General features: G+C 41.0%; 1 protein-coding gene across 15 annotated transcripts in view; it reads left to right on the top strand.

The window, feature by feature from the left end:
• The window catches only part of ADD1 (adducin 1), a 45,513-nt gene extending 26,755 nt beyond the window's left edge, over positions 1-18,758 (top strand). For 4 of the 15 annotated variants that reach the window (XM_035112212.3, XM_088660823.1, XM_088660825.1 and 1 more), the window contains 6 exons: positions 1,304-1,405; positions 3,214-3,303; positions 4,048-4,140; positions 9,264-9,417; positions 11,035-11,130; positions 16,345-18,758. In XM_035112212.3, the coding sequence (XP_034968103.3) occupies positions 1,304-1,405; positions 3,214-3,303; positions 4,048-4,140; positions 9,264-9,417; positions 11,035-11,130; positions 16,345-16,694 (885 nt within the window). In that variant the 3' untranslated portion in view covers positions 16,695-18,758. Of the gene's footprint in view, positions 1-1,303; positions 1,406-3,213; positions 3,304-4,047; positions 4,141-9,263; positions 9,418-11,034; positions 11,131-13,174; positions 13,210-16,344 lie in introns of those variants that run through there. The other 11 variants (XM_088660833.1, XM_088660831.1, XM_088660834.1 and 8 more) reach the window with 5 other exon arrangements.
• The last annotated feature ends 648 nt before the right edge of the window (positions 18,759-19,406 follow it).

Genomic DNA, 19,406 nt, shown 5'->3' with positions numbered 1-19,406 from the left:
CTTTTTTTTTTAAAGAGTTCTATTTCTGGCTATCTTTCGTCTTAAAATTATTTGGGGGGGATAGCATCTTTAAACAGGTTTGTTTAAGTGTTCAGTACATTTTCTGTGCAATAATTGATGTGTAATTTAGGAGACTGAGCATTCAAAAGATTGATGTGGCACAAAGTCGCCTTCCAACATACTAAATGTACTGGCCATATGAAACAACCTTCTGTAAAGAAATCATGGAAGTGCTTTATGTATGGGTTTTTAATTTTTGTAATCTTTGAATCTGTAAGCTTTATACAAAATATTTTGACATCACCAAACTCCTTCCTTAGGCTGATCCATCTATTTGCCTGTGCAAAAACAATTCTGAAAACCACATTGAATATTGTTTTGAATCCAAACTTTGGTGATGCCCACTCTTTCCTCATACTACAGAATCGTTCACTCAACCTGGTTATTGACATCACACTGCTTTTCATATTCCTGTCATCTTGTGCTTTCTGTTGGCTTTGATGTGTTTAAATATCAGGGAAGTGAATCAATGATGTGGAAATTAAGACAGTTAAAGAAGTTTGGCATTGTCGATAGATTTATTTTTTAATGGCTCAGTCCTGTACTAAGCCTCCATCTGCACTATACATTTAAAGCAGTATCATGCCACTTTAAACAGCTATGGTTTCTCCCAAAGAATCCTGGGAACTAGAGTTTGACTGTTAAAGCACTCTGGAAATTGTTACAATCATTTTTCCCAGGGAACTCTGGAAACTGCAGCTCTGGAAGGGGAATAGGTGGCCTCTAACAACTCTCAGCACCCTTAGCTAACTACACTTCCCTTGATTCTTTGGAGGAAGCTGTAACTGTTGAAAGTAGTATGAGACAGCTTTAAATGTGTAGCACAGGTGGGGCCTGAGTATGGTTAGACTTACTTCCAGGAAAGTGCATAGAATTGCAGCCTTCTGTGGTTAATACAAATAGCAAAGTAACATTTTTAGCTAGTTCACATTTATTGGAGTATTGTTAAGTTAATATAGACAATCAGAAAAATCAACAAGATCTTTTGACGCATTTTTCAGGACCTTGACTCCTTTTCATATTTAGTTTTTTTAAAATATTTGCTCTGAATTACAAAAAAAATCAGCTTAACAGCTGTTTCAAAACTGAGAGATGGTTATGTCTTTACAAATACTGGAACGCAATCATTGATTCATTTCTCAGTTCTGTATATGCATGATTTACTGTGCTGTGAACTTGCTGCTATGAATGTTCTAGCCATTACAGCAATTTTGATTTTATGTAATTGTTCTTGATATTACAGTGGACTAAAGAGGATGGACATAGAACTGCCACCTCTGCTGTCCAAAATCTGTTTGTTCCATTGAACACTAACCCAAAGGAAGTCCAGGAAATGAGGAACAAGGTTTGTACTGGCTATCTATCCGTAATCTCTGAATGTTTTTTATAGTCCACATTGAAAGTACGCATATATCATAGTTGATATCTCAAGAGAATCAAAAATGAAGACAAAATGCCTTAAAAACATTTCTCCTATGTGGGATTTGACTTTTCAGTTTGTAATAAGTAACTTACAGGCCATATTTGCTAAACAGTCTCATATCCCTTTCCTCAAGTTGGCAAGAACTGTCAGAATAGCACAGCGGCTGTTGGTGTAAGCCAGCCTTTCTTAATCTGGTCCCCTACTGGTAGTTTGGATTGTTGACCATTAGCTAGGGCTGATGTTAAGAGTCCAAAACCTCTGGAGGGCAGGGGCGTAGGAAGATAGGGGTGGTGGGGGCAGTCCGCCCCGAGCGACGCGATCCCAGGGGCGCCATCACGGCTGCCCACCCTGCCCCCAAAACGCGCCCTGCCCCAAAACGCATGCGAGGTGGCGTCATGCTTGTGGGTGGCGTGACACCCCTCACTGGCCCGCCCCTCGCCTCCGTCCAGGGAGAGAGCGCGCCATAGCAGGGAAAGCGTGCATTGGCTGAGCAAGCCCCTGCAGTGCCTAGCGAGGTTGTCGCCGGGCGGCTGCTGGGACCAGCTTGCTCCCTCGGCCGACGTGCGCTCTCCCTTCCTGCTGCCGCGCTCTCTCCTTGGGTGGAGTTGAGGGGTGGGCCAGTGAGGCGACGCTTGTGATGCCTCTCGACTCCGTCCAGGGAGAGCGCACATTGCAGCAGGAAGGGAGAGCGCGCCTCAGCTGAGGGAGCAAGCCGGGAGCAAAAACCTCGCTAGGCGCTGCAGGGGCTTGCTCACCCAACGCGCTCTCTCCTTGGACAGAGGTGAGGGACGGGCCAGCGAGGGACGTCACGATGCTGCGGAGCAGTGCCCCGCCCCCGGGGGGTGCCTCTGCTTTGACGCCCCGGGTGCCAAAGCAGGTAGCAACACCCCTGCTGGAGGGTTCCAGGTTGGGGAAGGCTGGCATATATTAAGTGTGCCAGATATGTTGTTTAGATAGCAATTGGTTTTTCAAACAACCCCACAGAGCATGCCCCCCTCCCTCCCTCCCACGCCCTGTTCATGTCTTCATACTTCCCTTGGCTTTCCAAGTCAACCCTGATTACTTTTGAATGTGTATTTAAGAACCTAACCATGTTGCCCTTCACACTGTCCCTAAAGTCATAATTTTGCATTTTAGAAAGGTAGGTAGATATTGTGTGTGCGCACTATTTCTGAGAATTGAGCTTTGGAAATTTAGATGCAATCTTATTATTGTGGGTGTAGCACTGAACGTACTTAACCCCTTGTATTGCTCGTAATATCCTCTTCCTTTTGCAAAACAAAAACAATGTATTCAAACTAAGCCTATGGAAAGAAAGAAACCTGCTGGTTTGCAGTCACAAAATTTGAGGTTTAGTGCAGGATCCTAGAGGCTGTTCAGTCAGTCTGACCACATGACCCAGAAAACTGTCTGCGGCAAACGCCGTCTCCCTCAGCCTGAAGCGAGATGAGTGCCACATCCTATAGTCAAATTTGACTGGACTTAACTGTCCAGGGGTCCTTTTTACCTTTTACCCCTGGAAGCTTCCAAGAGGCTGCTGCTTGTAGCCCCAAATGTGTAATAAAATATAAAAGAGTATCCTGCAGTGGTAATTGATGGAACTGATACCGTATATATCCAAACCAGCTTCACCAAGGTTCATATGCAGGAGCTCATATTGTGCACACAGGCAGGTGAGTTAAGTTCTCTCTCTGTTATTCATATGCAATTAATGTATTTTCCGTTTACAGATCCGAGAGCAAAATCTTCAAGACATTAAAACGGCTGGCCCACAGTCGCAGGTTCTTTCTGGGTGTGTTGTGGACAGGAGCCTCGTGCAGGTGAGAACATAGCCTGCTTAAAATGCAAACTTAAGAGTTACTTTACAGTACCTTCCTGCTGTCACCTAATGTATCACTATGAAATTATTCTTTAATTGGCAGAAGTTAACTGTTTATAAGGTAAGTTTTAGAGGTAACATTTTGCTGTCTTTGCAACCATGTTTAGGGTCAGAAACTCAGTGGGAAGCATGTTATTAGCAAGTATCCTGCCTTTGGTGCTGGTTGCAGTGCATGAGAGACACCAAGGCTGCTTCTCTGTGGGCTAAAAACCCATTCTTGACTAGTCAGACTTTGTGTCACAGCTGTATTGAAAAAGCTGCTGAGTCCAAAGCCATTATTGCTACAGTCCATTTGATCGGCAATGAACTCTTTATTGCAAACTTTCTTTTTAAGGACATATTCATTTGAAGATAATGCCTTTATAGTTTTTAAATAGGTATAATGTATGCTTTTTCAGAGAAAGCATAGAACCGAATGACTTCACTCAGTAGATTTTAGAGATGCAAAAGGTAGCCCAATTATTATTTTATTGTACTTTTATGCAGTTTGACTAGTCATCATCATGGCAAGGAATTTTTCCAAGTTGGGGTTAGTGTATTGGTGCATGTTGCTTCATTGCCATTGCTTCTGTTATCACAATTTACTGTTTTTCTGCACGATATTTATCCCATGTCATAATGCTTTTAAGCTGATGATCTAAAGCCCGAGCTTGGTTTGCTCTGTTCACTCAATTTACTGTTGCAGGATGCTCCCCTCTCAGACTGTACGGAAACAATTGAAGGTCTCGATCCCACAGAGCAGGCCTTTAATCCCGCTAAATCTGTCTCTGTTAGAAAGGTACTTACTGCCATGTCATAACTGCTCTAAGTTCTGTTGTTTACCTTTCACTTTTACCTCTTTCTTGCCCTGGGTTGTAGCTTATATTTCTTTTTAAATGTTAAAAAAAGGTTATATGGTTCCACAAATTATGCATGGGTTTGTTTGATACATTAATTATTATTATTTTAAAGAAATAAGGTCAGTCTTATTCCATTTATGATCATGGATAGCATATGGATAATTGTACAGTTCTCAGTGTAGTTTTGTTTATGCATGGTCTTTGTTAAGTAACCTGGTTACATCAGTGTAATACCCAAAATATCCACAGGCTTAGCCAAAAATTAAAGCAGCACAAATATGTAAAGCATGATAGTAGCTGTTTTCATGTAAGGGGTATTGTATATGGATGGTTCTCAAATGGTACTGCCTCTGAAGATCGAGTCATTTGTTGGCTTCCTAAAGTCGTTTTACAGATTGTACTGGCCAAATTTCGCACGAGAACCCCATGTATCTGAAATTGTGAAGAATCATAAAATGTAACATGGCGGTAAGCTTTAAAGTACTGTAGTCTTGTTTCTGGCATGTACCCATATGGGACAATCTTCTACAAACACACCTATATTAGGTAGTCCCATTACAGTGAAAGGAACTACATCACATCAGACATTGACACATATATGAATCAGCCCTAAGTTGCTCTTCTCAAACTAATAGCATCACTTTGTGCTCTGTTGTGCTCTTCTCCTCTGCTACATGAATATGGAGAAAGAGAAATAATAGGCCTTACTGCTAAAAAATTCTCTCCACAGAGTTTACACTCATGTGCATATATACCTGCCAATCTGGGATAACATTTGTTGCATCATGAAGTGGACTGTATTGCATGAAGACTTATAATTTGTTCGTCCTTAAGGTGTCTGGTGCCACAAGAGTAGATCATACTAGAAACTGAAAAATAAAAGCCGTCAGTTTCATGCATTTGTTGTACTTTATTTGTCAGCTTTTCAAATATCTTCATGATTCCATTAGTTTGTATTTGTATAGAATATTATGAAGGGCAATTGATTTGTAAAGTATTAGTTAGCCTTGTACTTCCTCTTGCAGTGGAGTCATGGGCTATTTGCTTTTGGATAGCTTTGTGCTACAGCTTGATAGCAGTCTGCTAATTTAAGAAGTAGGCATAATTTTTTGAGGACATCTTGAGCCATACACAAATTTCACAGAATTTCTAGAGGCCTTCCACGTGCTAGGAGAGTGTCAATTAGAGCATTCAGCAGAGTGAAGTGGACCTCTATGTCAGCCACCAGCTACAAGATGGCTTGTTTCTTCTCCAGACACGGAAATGCCCTCAACAGCCTTCTCTGTGTGCTTTTCAAACTCTGCTCCTGTTCGGCATGCTAAAAACAGGCCCAATGGTTGCAACTGACAGCCTGGAGATTGAGAAGTTCCTCAGGTTTGGGCTGGCAGAGGAAGTCCCATGCACCATTTGGGTGGCCAAATATCCCTAGAATTTGCCAGTCCTATCAGAGAGATGTTGTTTGCAGATGACTCAGTCTTGACAGTGCACTCTGAGGGAAACACTTCTCGTCAACCATTTTGTCCGTTTGGACTTGTCATCAGCCTGACAAAGACCAACATTTTTGCTCAGGGGTTGTCAGCATTGGTGACCAAACGCCTGAGGTAGTAGACAATTTTGTCTACCTGGGCTCCACCATAACCAGTAACCTTTCCATCAACACTGAGCTGGACAAACGTATTGGTAAGGCAGCTATGACAATGGCTTGCCTCTCCAAAAGGGTATGGAGAATGTGATGCCAGTGACCAATACCAAGATGAAGATCTACCAGGCTTCCAGTGTTGAGCTTTATGGGCAACATACAGTGGGTCAGGAAGATTTGGACATCACATGGCAGGACAGAGTCTCAAAGATGTGCTCTCCTAAGACCACATTCACAACCTGTTTGCACTTCTGTCTCAGACTGGCTTGGTCATGTCCACAGAATGGAAGATGGCAGGAATCCACATGAATGTGCTCTATTGGAATCTGACTTCAGGCACTAGACCTGTTGGTGGACCACCTCTGTGTTACAGAGTTGTCCGCAAATGTGACCTGAAGGCTGGCAACCTTAACCCCGCTGTGTGGGAATCCCTTGCAGGCAATGTCAGTGTCCAGAGGCAGACAAGGTAGTATATCCACAGCAGAGAGAAGAAACTTCATAGTGCACCTATAGCAGTGAAACCAGAGACATGACTTTCCTGTATCAGTCTCTGATACAGCCACAGCAGGCACTGTAACTCTCCAATGGTTTGACTTTACCCCGGAGGTTCATTCTTCCATTGCCTCCCAAGAAAAATGGACGCCAGCAATTATAAAAACTTAATTTTATCTATGCCTTGATAATTTTATTATGTTTACAGTTTTAAAAAGTTGTTTGTATTACAACTTTTTGCTCTTTTATATAAAATGCTTATAGTTGGGTTAAAAACAGCAACCGTGTCTTGCTAAATATGGACCAGCATCCTGTTCTCACAGTGGCTGACCCAGATGCCTATGGAAAGTTGGCAAGTAGACCAAGTGCAAAGCATTTCCCCCTGCCAGGGTTTCCAGCAACTGATATTCAGTTGCTGGAAACAGCCTCTAAACCATGAAGGCAGAGTGTAACTAACCATCATGGTTCGTGGCCATTAATAAAAGCCATCCAAGTTGCTGGCCATCACTACTTCCTGCTGGGGCATGTTCCATAGTTTCAACTATGCGCTGCGTGAAGAAGTACTTTTGTTTCTGGGTCCCAAATCCTCCAACATTGTTTCATTGGATGTTCTTGAGTTCTAGTGTTGATGAGAGAGGGAGAAAAACTTCTCTAGCCACTTGCTCCACGCCACGTGTAATTTCATACCCTACTATCATGTCACCTCTTGCTTGTTTTCTCTCTAAGCTGACCACACTCCCCACCTTTCCTCATATGCAAGTTGCTTCATCCCCTTGATCATTTTGGCTGCCCTTTTCTAAACCCTTTCCACCTCTACAATATCCCTTTTGAGGTGATGTGACCAGAACTGTACACAGTATTCCAAATTCTGTCACGCCATAGATTTATATAACTGCTTTATGATATTGATGGATTTGTTTTTAGTTCCTTTTCTAATGATCCATAGCATGGAATTCTCCTTTTTCACAGCTGCTACACACTGGGTCAACGTCTTCCTCTCGTTCCTGGGGTCACTGCCAGTTCAGTCCCCATGAGGATATATGTGGAATTAATACTTTTCTGGCATTATTTTGCATCTGTTTACATTGAATTACATTGTCCTGGCTCTCCTCCTCAGACTTAGCCATTGACTTTTTAGAGTTTTTAAAAGGTTCATTGATGAAGTCAGTACAGTGTCCCAACATTGGTCTAACAGCTTACAAGCTGTTAATGAACAGCAGAGTACTTCAATATATGACTGGGCTGAGCTAAGACATTGGAATTGGTCTTATCCCAAGACGAACTGGCCAGTTTCCAGTGCTTCATTGATAGTAGTATTGATCAATATAGTTGACTGCCTTTTCTAGCCTACCTTCCCCCCCCCCAGTTGATATTTTTATTAAAGTTTTCTTAGTTTACAAAGGTATGTGCAGTGTCTCTTTTCTAGTCTACTTAAAAAGTAACTTTTCATATGTGAAGTCCACAGAAAAAGAATAGCAGAACATAGTAAGAAATTTGTTTAAAAAGGATGAAACTGAATATGAATGAATTTTTAAAACGCAATTGTATGTAATCACAATTTATAAAAATCAAGGTTGGGTTAGTTATTAGTATTGTAGAATAGGGTTACATCTGTTGAGTGACAAACTGTAACTTCAAATATTGAAATAAAATTTTAAAAATGACAAAAATATGGTTGACTGCCATAGGAAGTGTCTCAGAATTAGTCAGAGCATCCACAGTTTATTTATTTTCCCTATCCTGCTCATCCACCTTTTTTACTGCTGGAATCTAAGCTCAGGGAACAGACACTGGAGTTCTCTAATGGTCAACAAGAGCATCCTCTAATATCTTCCAACAAGATTTGGGCACTCAGGGATATGGGCCAGAAATGAGCCTTTGAAATCTGATCAGAAGAGTCTGAAATTCTTCAACTCATCTGATATATACCCTTCATGGAGTATTACGTGTTGACAAGATGTATCTGCCATCTTTCCTGGGGAAACTGAGTATCTTGTTTCTTCCTGGGAATGGGACTGACATATTTTCCCACTTGACTTGGTGAGCTCCACGCTACCGCCTTGCTCTTTCTGTAAGTTTAAAAGTACCTGAAAGAGTGAAAGAACAATATATCCTGGCTTTTGTGTTATTAGAGTATGTGTCCTGGAAGAAGTGCCCTCCTTCGCAGGACTATGAGTTCTGTTCCCCACAGGCTAAGAATAAAGAAAAATGAGGGACTGCTCTTCCAAATCAAGATACCTGTGGTCACTGGTGTTAAATGTTTTTTGTGCCTCCAGTGCAAATTATGACAAAGATGTGATTCTATAGCACACATTTAAAATGTGGCTATGGACCTTGTCAAGATTTTTCACCCAGTGGAAGTGTAAAAGGGAATTTCTGGTCAGTTTTGCACAAGAGAAAAGCCCATGGAGGAAAGCCTTCCCTGAAGGCCTGTCCCCACTTTTGAATGTTCTGGACAAGGTTAATTTGGACTTGTAAGTGAACCTTTTAACAGTTTGGTTCCCACCAGTTCCCAAGGGGTGCTTTTAAATATTGTGTGGTGATGCTATATTTTGTTGTGCTGCTTAAGAGTGGATATAGTGTGGCAGTAACACTGATGTTTGTGTGATGCTATCCCTGAAATGCCTGTTCTCATGTAGTGGGTTAAGTGAGTATTATTATTACCATTGTTACCACTGTTAATTTGTTCTGTGTGGGCAGTCTTTCACTTGAAAACTCTTCACAAGTTTGGAACTCATTAGTCTCGCTCTATTGCGGAATGTAGTCATGATGTGATAAAATGGATATTCTTACTTTCTTTAAATGAAAATCTTTTCAGTCTTGGTTTTTTAAATCAGATTTTTGAATAATTTATTCCATTGTTTTAGCCCTCAGGTATCGTTAGTGCACTGTATATTATTTCATGAAGAACATCTATTTTCTTTCAACTAGGGAGAATTGGTGACAGCATCCAAGGCAATAATTGAGAAGGAGTACCAGCCACGAGTCATCGTAAGCACAACAGGACCAAACCCCTTCAACAAGTTCACAGACCAAGAATTAGAAGAGTATCGCAGAGAAGTAGAAAGGAAACAGAGGCAGTCAGGTTTGTGTATACCTAACTCGTAACTTGCCTTACTATGGTGTCAAAACTGGCCCATGGGTTGGAGGGGAGAAAGAAATCTGGCATTCAGGGCCAAAAAAGTTTCCCACCCCTGCTATAAAGCATCTCAAAGCTATTTCCCAATACAATAAAACATATACAGAAAAGCTATTTGAAACCACAAAGAAGCAACAAGGGCAGCCGGGGGGGGAGGGGGGGAGAGAGAATGTCCTGCTGAGCCTAGTACTGCCCATTGTTTTATGTTTTCAGTAACTCTAGATGTGCTCACACATTGCACTGAATACAGGTACAAGCAATCTCAATGCATTTACAGATGTTTGTGTAAGAGTGTACATTTGTTGATTTGTGCAGCTCAGCTATTGTGTACACAGGTATAAAATAGTACACTTAACTGGATATAACATGCTGGCACCCCTTGTGAAAAATGTTTTTCAGACAAAATGGATGTAATTTAGAAACGTCGAGTTAGTAAAGCATAATGATTTGGTATATGTTAAAAATCAAAAGACTTAAAATTGTTGGGACATCCAGAAATTTTGAACAAGTTGACCCAGCAGTTGAAGACTCTGTTATTCTTGTGTGTTTAATGCATGAGATACTTCAGCTTAAACTGATTGTCTTTATAATGATGACTGTTTGCATTTTTATCCAGGCCTTCTTGCAGCCCAGGGTGGTATATATGTTCCCTCTTTGCCTACTTTATTTTCAGTACAACTTTGTGAAGTAGATTAGGCTGAGAAGGAGAGACTGAGCCCAAGGTCAGGCAGTTCATTTTCGTGGCTGCGTAAGGATCAGTCTCACAAGCATGAAATGCTTGCCACTATACAATGATTTTTCCCTTCCTTGCATTTGAGCTTTGAACAAAAATTGCCTCTCCTTTAGGAGGATTTTTTTTCTTTTGCATTCCTATAAGAAACAATGGGATTCAGTTTGCAGGGTGAGAAAATGAAGACATTTGCATTGCCAAGGCAACTAGACAGATGCCTTGTAACCCCAGGCTGATTGTTCTTAGTTGACTAGTTGGGTAGAAAGAGGATGGAGAATTGCACGTCAGTACATAGCTTTTCAGCAGCAGCTACATACAGTTGAGCTAACTTTGACAAAAATCTTGCTTCCCAGTGTGGCAGGCAATGAAACTGCCACCTGGGCAAGACCAGTCCAGTTTGTGAATACCTTCGCTTTAGTTTATGGTTGGCCATGTTCCTTAACTGCTTCCTGCTAGAGAGGCTTCCGCTGAACAAAGTTCCTTGCAATGGTCAGTTATGTTTTTTCTGTGGTCTGTAGTAGCTGGACTAATCTGGAATCCTGAACAGTTTGTGTTTATAATTTATATAATGTTCCATTCATTGCCTCCTATGAATTTCAGATTTTGTCATCAACCGCAGTAAATTCTAAAATGAAACATCAAACTTCCCTCTCTATTTTAACATAGGGCACAGTTAGTAGCACATTTTTGTTTAGTTGCACTCATGTTTTTGTTTACATTAGAAACAGCTTCTGAACAGAATTCTTCATTAAAAGTTAAGATCCTTTATGCACAATTATGTGAATTGTGAGTGTGATCTGCCTAACCTTGTCTGTACTCTTAATATTTTGTAGAAGATTCAGAAGATGCCAGACAGGAGAGGGAGAGGAGCTCTTTGGACCACCCTGCTGCTTGCACTCCACCCAGCACTCCAGTTAAACTGGAGGAAGGTATGTCCCCTGGAGCTAAGAGTTTGTGTAGCTGCACCTCTGTGTTCATGTTTCAGTTGATATCAGATAAAAATGTGTTCATCTATTTTATTCTGTAGAGCAACATATAGCTAAATGTGCTAGTGATTGTGTTTGCAATAATAAAGAAATGTGCACTGAGATCACAAGGGCTGCCTGATTGGGCAAGACCGCCGTCTGTCTCATGTGGCATGGAAAGTGATGGCCATCTCCTTTTGTTAGCTCCTGATAAGTGGCATATCGTCTAATAGAGTTACCAATGGTTTTCTTTCATGAATTGCTTTATTCTTTTTAAAAGCCATCTTAGCTAGTTAGCAATATCAACTTTTCGTTTGTGGATTATTTACACATTTTGTTCTTTATCTGCTGCCAGTAGTGTCATCGAGTGATGCTGAGTTTTTGAGTTGTGAAGGAGGGAGGTTTTTCTTTCTATCTGCACTGTACACAACTTTGCAAACCTCTGTCCTGTATCTGTCAAGTTTTTTTCCAACAGAAAAGCCACTAGTGCTTTAACCTTTCTTCATAGGGAAGATGTCCCAGCACTGGATCTCTTTGGTTGCACTCTTATGCAACTTTCTCACCTCTTTGGCTCTCTCTTCAAGCAGCGGTCTCCAAAAACTGTACACAGTATTTCAAAATTCTCTATTTCATAATGGCAATAAAAACTTCTTTTGGATCATTCCCAGCTTGGAGTGTAACTTTTTCATTGCTTCTAGGATCAGGAAGAGTCAACTTCAGAGCCCCTTTTAATATCCTGTTCCCAGTTAACTTGGGAGTAACTGCTGTTCAACTCTGTGAGATTTACTTCCAAGTAAATTGGCACAGTATCATGCTATTAAAAAAACTTAACATAGCTAAATACTGTGAAAAGGGAGACTGGGTGAGAAACCACATAATAGCTTTTTGGGTAGTCAAATTAACAAAGTCACAAGAATAGAATTTATAAATTTGCTGACATTAAAATGATGCTAGAGAATTTTGAAATAACTTCTTTGCACTGAGGGTTCCCAGAGTGTCCGTTCAGCAGTACTGAAAGACTCTTGATCATTAATAGCCAGCCACTCTGCCATTATCTCTCCCCTCTCCTCTTCATTGAAACTTTCATTGGCAGAAATGCTTGTCAGCAGTTGATCTTGAACCTATTGTTTTAGGATTTGATCTCACAGCTGGCTACTCGGAAATATCTATGCTACCAAATACTAGCTGCCTACCAAACCAGGCACAAGTTGTAGAATGCCATCCATCAGGATATTAGAGAAGTTAGGTGTTTCTTGTGCTCAGCAACTCTTATGTACCCCTGAGCAGTAGTGGGCACCACTGCTTTGCTGATCTGGCTTCCCAACACTGCTCATCACTGCCGGTTATCAAGAGGGGGAGGGGCAAGTGGCAGGAATTGCAGTGGTAGAACCACTCGAATGCCGCTGCACCAAGTTCCCCACGGCTGTGTCTCCCTTCCTCTCGGTAACTGGCAATGCCACGCCAGCCACTGCTGCACCTGAGCCCCACTTAACAACAAAAGGAGATTTCACTTCCTGAGAGTCGCAGGTCTTGAATATATGGACTCCTGTCTAGAGCTGTTTCCATTGTTGAAATGCAAGGGGAAATCTGCCTGCCCGAATGGGTTTTTAGATCATGCAATTTTTTAAAAGCAAATTCTGCTTGGTAGTTGCACATTTCTTAAGCATTATTGTAATTGGATTACACCTCTACTCATAGGTTTCAAAGTTGAAAGATTTGATTTCTTTAAGGTCTCCGCTTAATGAGAGCAAGACCAGACCGATTGTTGCAGTGAATTGGTAAAAATAAGTTGAGTGTTCAAACCAGGTGTAATCTAAGATGTGTTCAGTGTTTCCCTTTTACCCTGGAGTTTATCACTTGTCTGTTACAAAGTTGTCTCTTCACACCACCTCATTCTGTATTTTATAAGAATGGTAGTGGCCATTCTTTTAATATAACACAATGGCTGTGATGGATGTATAGATTCTCTACTTGTGCTTTTTTCTTCTTGTGGCTGCGTTACAAACAGGAGGTGGATATGCTAAAGAGTACCTGTTGCCATAGTAAGTATCATCCCATCCCTGTTCCTGCTGCTTTATCCTGACTTCTCTGTGCTGTGCTTCATTCTCTTGCATATTTTGTGGTGTTTCCTCCCTATGTTGGTTTGGTCAGCCTTTACATAATTTCAAGTCTGCTTAACTATTTCAGTTGCTTTACCAGAACAAAGAGATCAGAGGTACATTAAGAAAAATACAGTCTATGTTAGACTTGAGTGTGACTTGGTAGCCTTATGTATAAAACACTCCAAGTAGATGTTCACATACTGATTTGGACTCCAAACTATTGAAGAGAATAAGGTAGTGTTGCATTGTTCCTTATATCAATGACAACAAACTAAAATCACAAAAGGATGTTTCAAAGAGGTTCATCTCTTCATGATTGTGCCTATGTTTTCCTAAGTGTCCTTAGTAGCGCGTTGCCTGTTGTGAGAAGGGGGCCTGAGCTCCTCTCTTCATGCTGAGGAGCACAAAGAAGAGAAGAAGGTAGACAGTGTAAATCTGGTAGCCTGTATTTCTCTTAAGATGCCTCCATGACAACACTCTATATACATTTCTGTGGGATGGGAAAGTCCCTTCTCCTCCTCATGTCAAACTGGACTATAATCATATGTTAGAGAGTGGCTTTATAGTGCCGTTTTCAGCACATGGTTGTACCAGTTGCATTGTTTTATATAGCATTTACTGTGCTTCTTCATGGGCATCCACTAAGCTTTACATTTTCAATTTGTTTTTGACTCTGAAATTCTTTCAAGTAAAATCTACCGTAACTGTAAGTCCCATTGGAAAGGTGCATTTAAATTGCTGAGCTGAATAAATGTCAAAAGTTTTTGTTGTTGTTCCTTAAAGCCATATCCATACATTTCTTTGCCATGTTTGCACGTAACAAAAAGCCAGACGTACCAATTTAGCATGGATGGGCAGCATGTTGGCACATGCTGCCTGATTGTTCCCACTTCACTCCTGGCGTATGAGGGGTCAAAATGGGAAGACCTGCTTTCCTGTTGCATCTGAACCAGGGATTGGGATTGTGGTTCCCTAACAAGCCATAATCAGCAAGCCAGCCACAAATCATGGCTTAATGTAGGCTAGAGATTGTGGTTTGTTACAGAAAAACAAACCATGTTCTCTAATTACAATGGAAAGGGAAGCCAGGGAAGCTTGAGGAAGAGCCATAATAACTCTATTACGGCATCCGCCTTGTGCGAAGAAGGTCCCAGCTTCAATTCCCAGCATCTCTATGTAGGGCTGGGAATATGCTGTCTGAAACTCTTGAGAGCCACTGCCACTCACTGTAGACCAACCTTTGCCAGTCTGGTTCTCTCCAGATGTTTTTGGACTACAATTTGGATTACAGCCCCCACCAACACAGCTGTATGTTGCCAGGGCTGATGGGAGCATGACCATACTGGCTGGGGCTGATGGGAATTGTAGTCGAAAATTTCTGGAGGGTGCCCACTTGGTGAAATCTGGTGTAAACATTGCTGAGCTAGTGGGGCTGTTGGTCTGACTCCATTTTCATCTGACTTCCTTCCTTCCATGTGAAGGCAGCAATTAATTGCTGTAACAGCAACAATGACAACAGAAGGATAGTTGAACTACAATTAAAGAGCTATATTTAAATAAAAGAAATTAATTGCAGCTTTTAACTTTCCAAATAGCTTTTTCACCCCACCCCGCTTTTAAATTATCCTAACCCATTTTAAAACTTCTAACGTTTTGGTTTGCTGAGTTTGAAGTGGTTATCATCACTAAGCTAACAAATCCCACGTTTTTCCTGTTCCAAGCTTCAAATAAAGACGAAACAGAGAATTGTTAAAAACAAACACAAAGAAGGTGAATGCAATATTAAATCAACCTTAAAAGAATACAAACCACAGCATGGTGTTTTCAGTGCAGTACTAGAAATGAAGCAGGTACCTAAAGTCACCAATTCAAATTGGGCCAAGAACCATGGCCATAAACCTTCAGTGCCTCAGAAATATAAAGTGGTATGTTTGCTGTTGCAACTTTGCTGTGGTTTGCGCTTTCCTGTGTTTATGTGAAGAGAGCATGTGCAATGGATCCTAACATCCTTAGTAATTCAAGGAGATTGGATCTACATAAGATCATCTCATGTTGTTTATGTCAGGGATGTTCTTCACAATAGTGTTTTCTCACTTCCTATAGGGCCAGAGATAGAGGCACCTTCCTAATGATGTTTAGATCGTTGGACTGTGTCTAAAAAAACCAGATATGAAATGGCGAAGTGCAACATGTTTTTCCATCCTGAAAGCCAATTCATGCATTATGCAAAAGTGGGGGGGGGGGACAGAAGATGAATCTCCCATATACGTCCATGTTTCCTTTCTTCTATTGCATTACAGTGCAAGAGGGGAAGCAGAAGCAGGGGTAGTTCATGCTTCTACTTTCCCTGTCTCTGTGTAAGATTTGAACAAACAGAGAATCAGGTTGCAAAGAATGCAGAATTTAAGATTCCAAGTCACACAAAACTCTGGCCCACTTGAAGATACAAGTGAGATGTCTTTTGAGGATAAGGGAGCAATAGTTAGCATTGTTGAGCTTAGTATAAAAGCTGCTTGATCTGCAGAGAGTGTGGCTTCATTTTCCATACTGAATGCCTTCGTGTAAGCCGTTTTTTTGGGCCACTGCGAGAGGCTAACATAAAACCTCATTAAGTCATCAGTGCTATTCCATCTGAATACTGAGTCCAATTATTATTATTTTGCAAAATAAGGAGAAACAAGCATATGCATCTTACATTTATATTAACTACTGAGCAATCCACAGTGAGGACAACTTCAGGTTTTCTAAGGCAGTTATTATGAAGAGCACTACATTGTTGTATGTTACCCTGTGTGCTTATAGAGAAGAGTGAACAATATTTCATAAATAAATGTAAGAAGTCAGCAGATTATTTAGTATGTGAACTTCTGACATTTTGGTTTTTGACTCTAAAGCATTGTGGAGAAGACAGAATTCAAATAAATATTTCAGTTGCATCTCTCTGGCCAAAGGCCATTTACAAAGAGACTCAAAATACCTGGCTCTGCATGTAGGTTTCCCACAGTTAATTTCCGTTAGGCCTCATTTCAGCAACAGGCACACATTAACAGATGTTTCCTGTTTCTTGCTCCACCAGAGAGGCAGCCCAACCAGACTTGCAACGATGACAGTGATGCTGCAACTTTCAAGCAAAGCCTCCCAGATCTCACCCCTGATGAGCCTTCAGAGCACCTCGGCTTCCCAAACTTTGGAAAAGAGGATGACAAAAGTGACAAAGATCTCGCCCAAAGCCAGACTGAGTTACCTCCTGAAAACCAAGAACCCCAATCTCAGCCGGGTGAAGAGGCAGCGACCCCGCTGGCTGAGGAGGGGGCAGCAGCCGAACCAGGCGGTGACGAGTCTCCTGGGAAGTCTCCGTCCAAGAAGAAGAAGAAGTTCCGTACACCTTCCTTCCTGAAGAAAAACAAAAAGAAGACTGACTCCTAAATACCTTCAAATATACTGTCATGGTTTAGAGTCTAAGTTTATTAACCACTAGAATGTATCAGTTCTTACTGAGTGTTTTCTTTTGTCTTTAGTAACAAGCAGAACAAGCAACACCCTCAAGCTATAGCTTGATTGCTTAAGATTATAATGGAAAAGTAATGAGCAGAAGGTGCTAATCCTGTATATTCAACAGCAGCTAACCAGGGTTTATCCCTTGTACGTAAACAAAGCTAAATGGCTTCCATGGAACCCCCATGTGTCACGTTGAGAGCCCATGCTGATTTATATATGCAGTCAATGGATTTTTGCAAGGTCTTGCTCCACAGGGTGTTGCTGTCTGCTCACTCTAACATTTGTTCTTGTCCCAGAGCCTACTGTTGTTACCAAGTGGCTTCTTAAATACTGACAACTTGGATATGATTGCAGTTATATTTTGAGAGGTTGTATTATGGAACCGAGCACCTGCTTTCGCACTGTGTAAGTAGAAATAACGTTACACTGAGGCTTTAAAGAAAGCTGTCTTTCTCCTCCCTTATTCTGTATTGTAGCATAGCTGAAACTTAAATCTATTTGTTATGTGTAAGAAGAATGAAGTGATTTGTGGCGTTTCCTGCTGATCCCTCTGCCTGTGTTCTAATAAACTGACAGAACAACCAGTTATTTTACTAATACAGTGGTACCTCTACTTACGAATTTAATGCGTTCCAAACGCACATTTGTAAGTAGAAAACAATTGTAAGTCGAATCCCATAGGAATGCATTGGGAGAAAAAATTCGCAAGTAGAAAAAATCCTATCTAGAAATTCGTAAGTAGAAAAAATCCTATCTAAACCGCATCCAAGATGGCGGGCGGAGCTCCATTCGTAAGTAGAAACATTTGTAAGTAGAGTTATTCGTAAGTAGAGGTACCACTGTATCTTTTCTACCAAAAGTTTGTATCCAACCTCAACCAAGTTAATTTCAAGCCTTTGAAAATAAAATTTCCTAGTAACAGGCCTTTATTAAGTCAGATCATGACCTCAATCAATTGCTCCAATACTTTGTGGATGCAACAGCACCTGTACTACAGTGTGTGTTGTCATTTATGGTAGCTGCCCCAGTCATTTCCAAGGCCATGTGGCTCATTTCCGGGAACCCTTGGAAGGTTTGTCATAATCTGGCACTGATTTGGCACAGCTTGCTAATCTCTTCTGCGTCTCTGGATTCACTGATTTAAGCTACAGTGCAGAGACTAAACTTTTGAGTTGTGCAAGGCAATGTTTCAGAAACACTTGGTATTTCTTCGAAACCTGTAAAGTTGACTAAGTGCTGGTTATAACAAAAGAAAAGACTCGCTGTTTAAGTTCAGTTGGGAATGATTTTTATTAACTTCAGTAATGAATAATGCACCACTTTGGGGGCGGGCAGATTGTGTAGGTTTTTAATTGAAGTTTGGTGAAATAGTATTGAATGCCTTACAATTCGTGCTTTAAAAAAGCACAGAAGATTAGAAAGAATTCCGTGACTGGTGCAGCTTTATTCTAAACATGCCTATGTTAGGTTCCCAACAGATACCTTGGAAACCAGTTTGAAACAAATCACTTTAAAATGGTAAAATAAATAAATTAACACCCGTGCAGAAGGGTTACAGGGAGATGGGGAGGCTTGGTGGTACTAAAACCATCACTAATGGAAAAGCAGAAGTGCTGATCACAGAGAGAGAGAAAAAAATTTTTCATATGGACTGCATGGCACTAATGGCTTTGAGCTTGTTTCCTAACTGTGTGTCCTGTGAACACTAAAAGCTTAACCGTGTCTCATTGCCAGGATTGAAATTGCATTACAAAAGCCATTGCTTTAGTGTTTCTGTTGTAAAATGTAGGGACTCTAAACTTTGACCACATATGCAATGATTTTTAAGTTCCAGTTTTGTAGTTCTCAATTCTTTCTATTACATAATGAAATCTAGTTGTGTATTGTATGAGAACACACTTCAGTGGGACAGGGAGGGAAAGGGAAGAGTCCTGTATTTTTTCTTCTTTTGTTGTTTAATTCAATTCTACACAAATAAAATTCTTTAAAGGAGTTGTGTGTCCTTGTGCCTTGTTTCTGAGATCCAGGTATTCTTGAGCTCATGTTGTTGCAAGACTCATAGCACATTTATGGAAAAGTAAACAGTCAATTCAGAGCGATCCAAAGACACCAACAGAGTATTCATACCAGTTATGGTGGGAGAGGATGGGGAGGCTAGAATATGCTGGAACTACAGCACTGCTTTGTCTGCTATACTTTCCAAACCCAGAAGAGGAGGGGCACACACACCACTTTCAGAAACAATAGAGTAAAAATTGCAGCCAGGCCTTCAGTGGCTGGTGGCTGCCTTGAGTAGAGACAACACCCGAAATCTGCTGAACTATACAGCCAATCTGTGCAGTGGTGTATCCACTATTTATTATTTAATGTCCATGATAACTATCACTTCCCCCAACTCAGATGAGACATGCCAGATGATGTAGGCCTGTGGTGCAATCTCAACCCAAGTGAGAAGCTATGTTCCTATGCTGTTCAGGTCTTCAGATGAATCTCTGTTTTCCCCCATGGGCAATAGGGCAAAAAGGCAAGCAGAGCAGCATGGAAACCAAATCACTAACTATAGCATATGGCTACATGAATCCAGCAAGCCAATATAATTGACCCCTGACAAAAAGGTTCAAGGCCAAATAATATCACACA

Source organism: Zootoca vivipara, chromosome Z1 (assembly GCF_965207765.1).
Source record: "Zootoca vivipara chromosome Z1, rZooViv2.hap1.1, whole genome shotgun sequence".
Classification (NCBI taxonomy): Eukaryota; Metazoa; Chordata; class Lepidosauria; order Squamata; family Lacertidae; genus Zootoca; species Zootoca vivipara.
The sequence above is the reverse complement of the archived record's forward strand: the minus strand, read 5'-3'. Positions and strand labels throughout refer to the sequence as shown.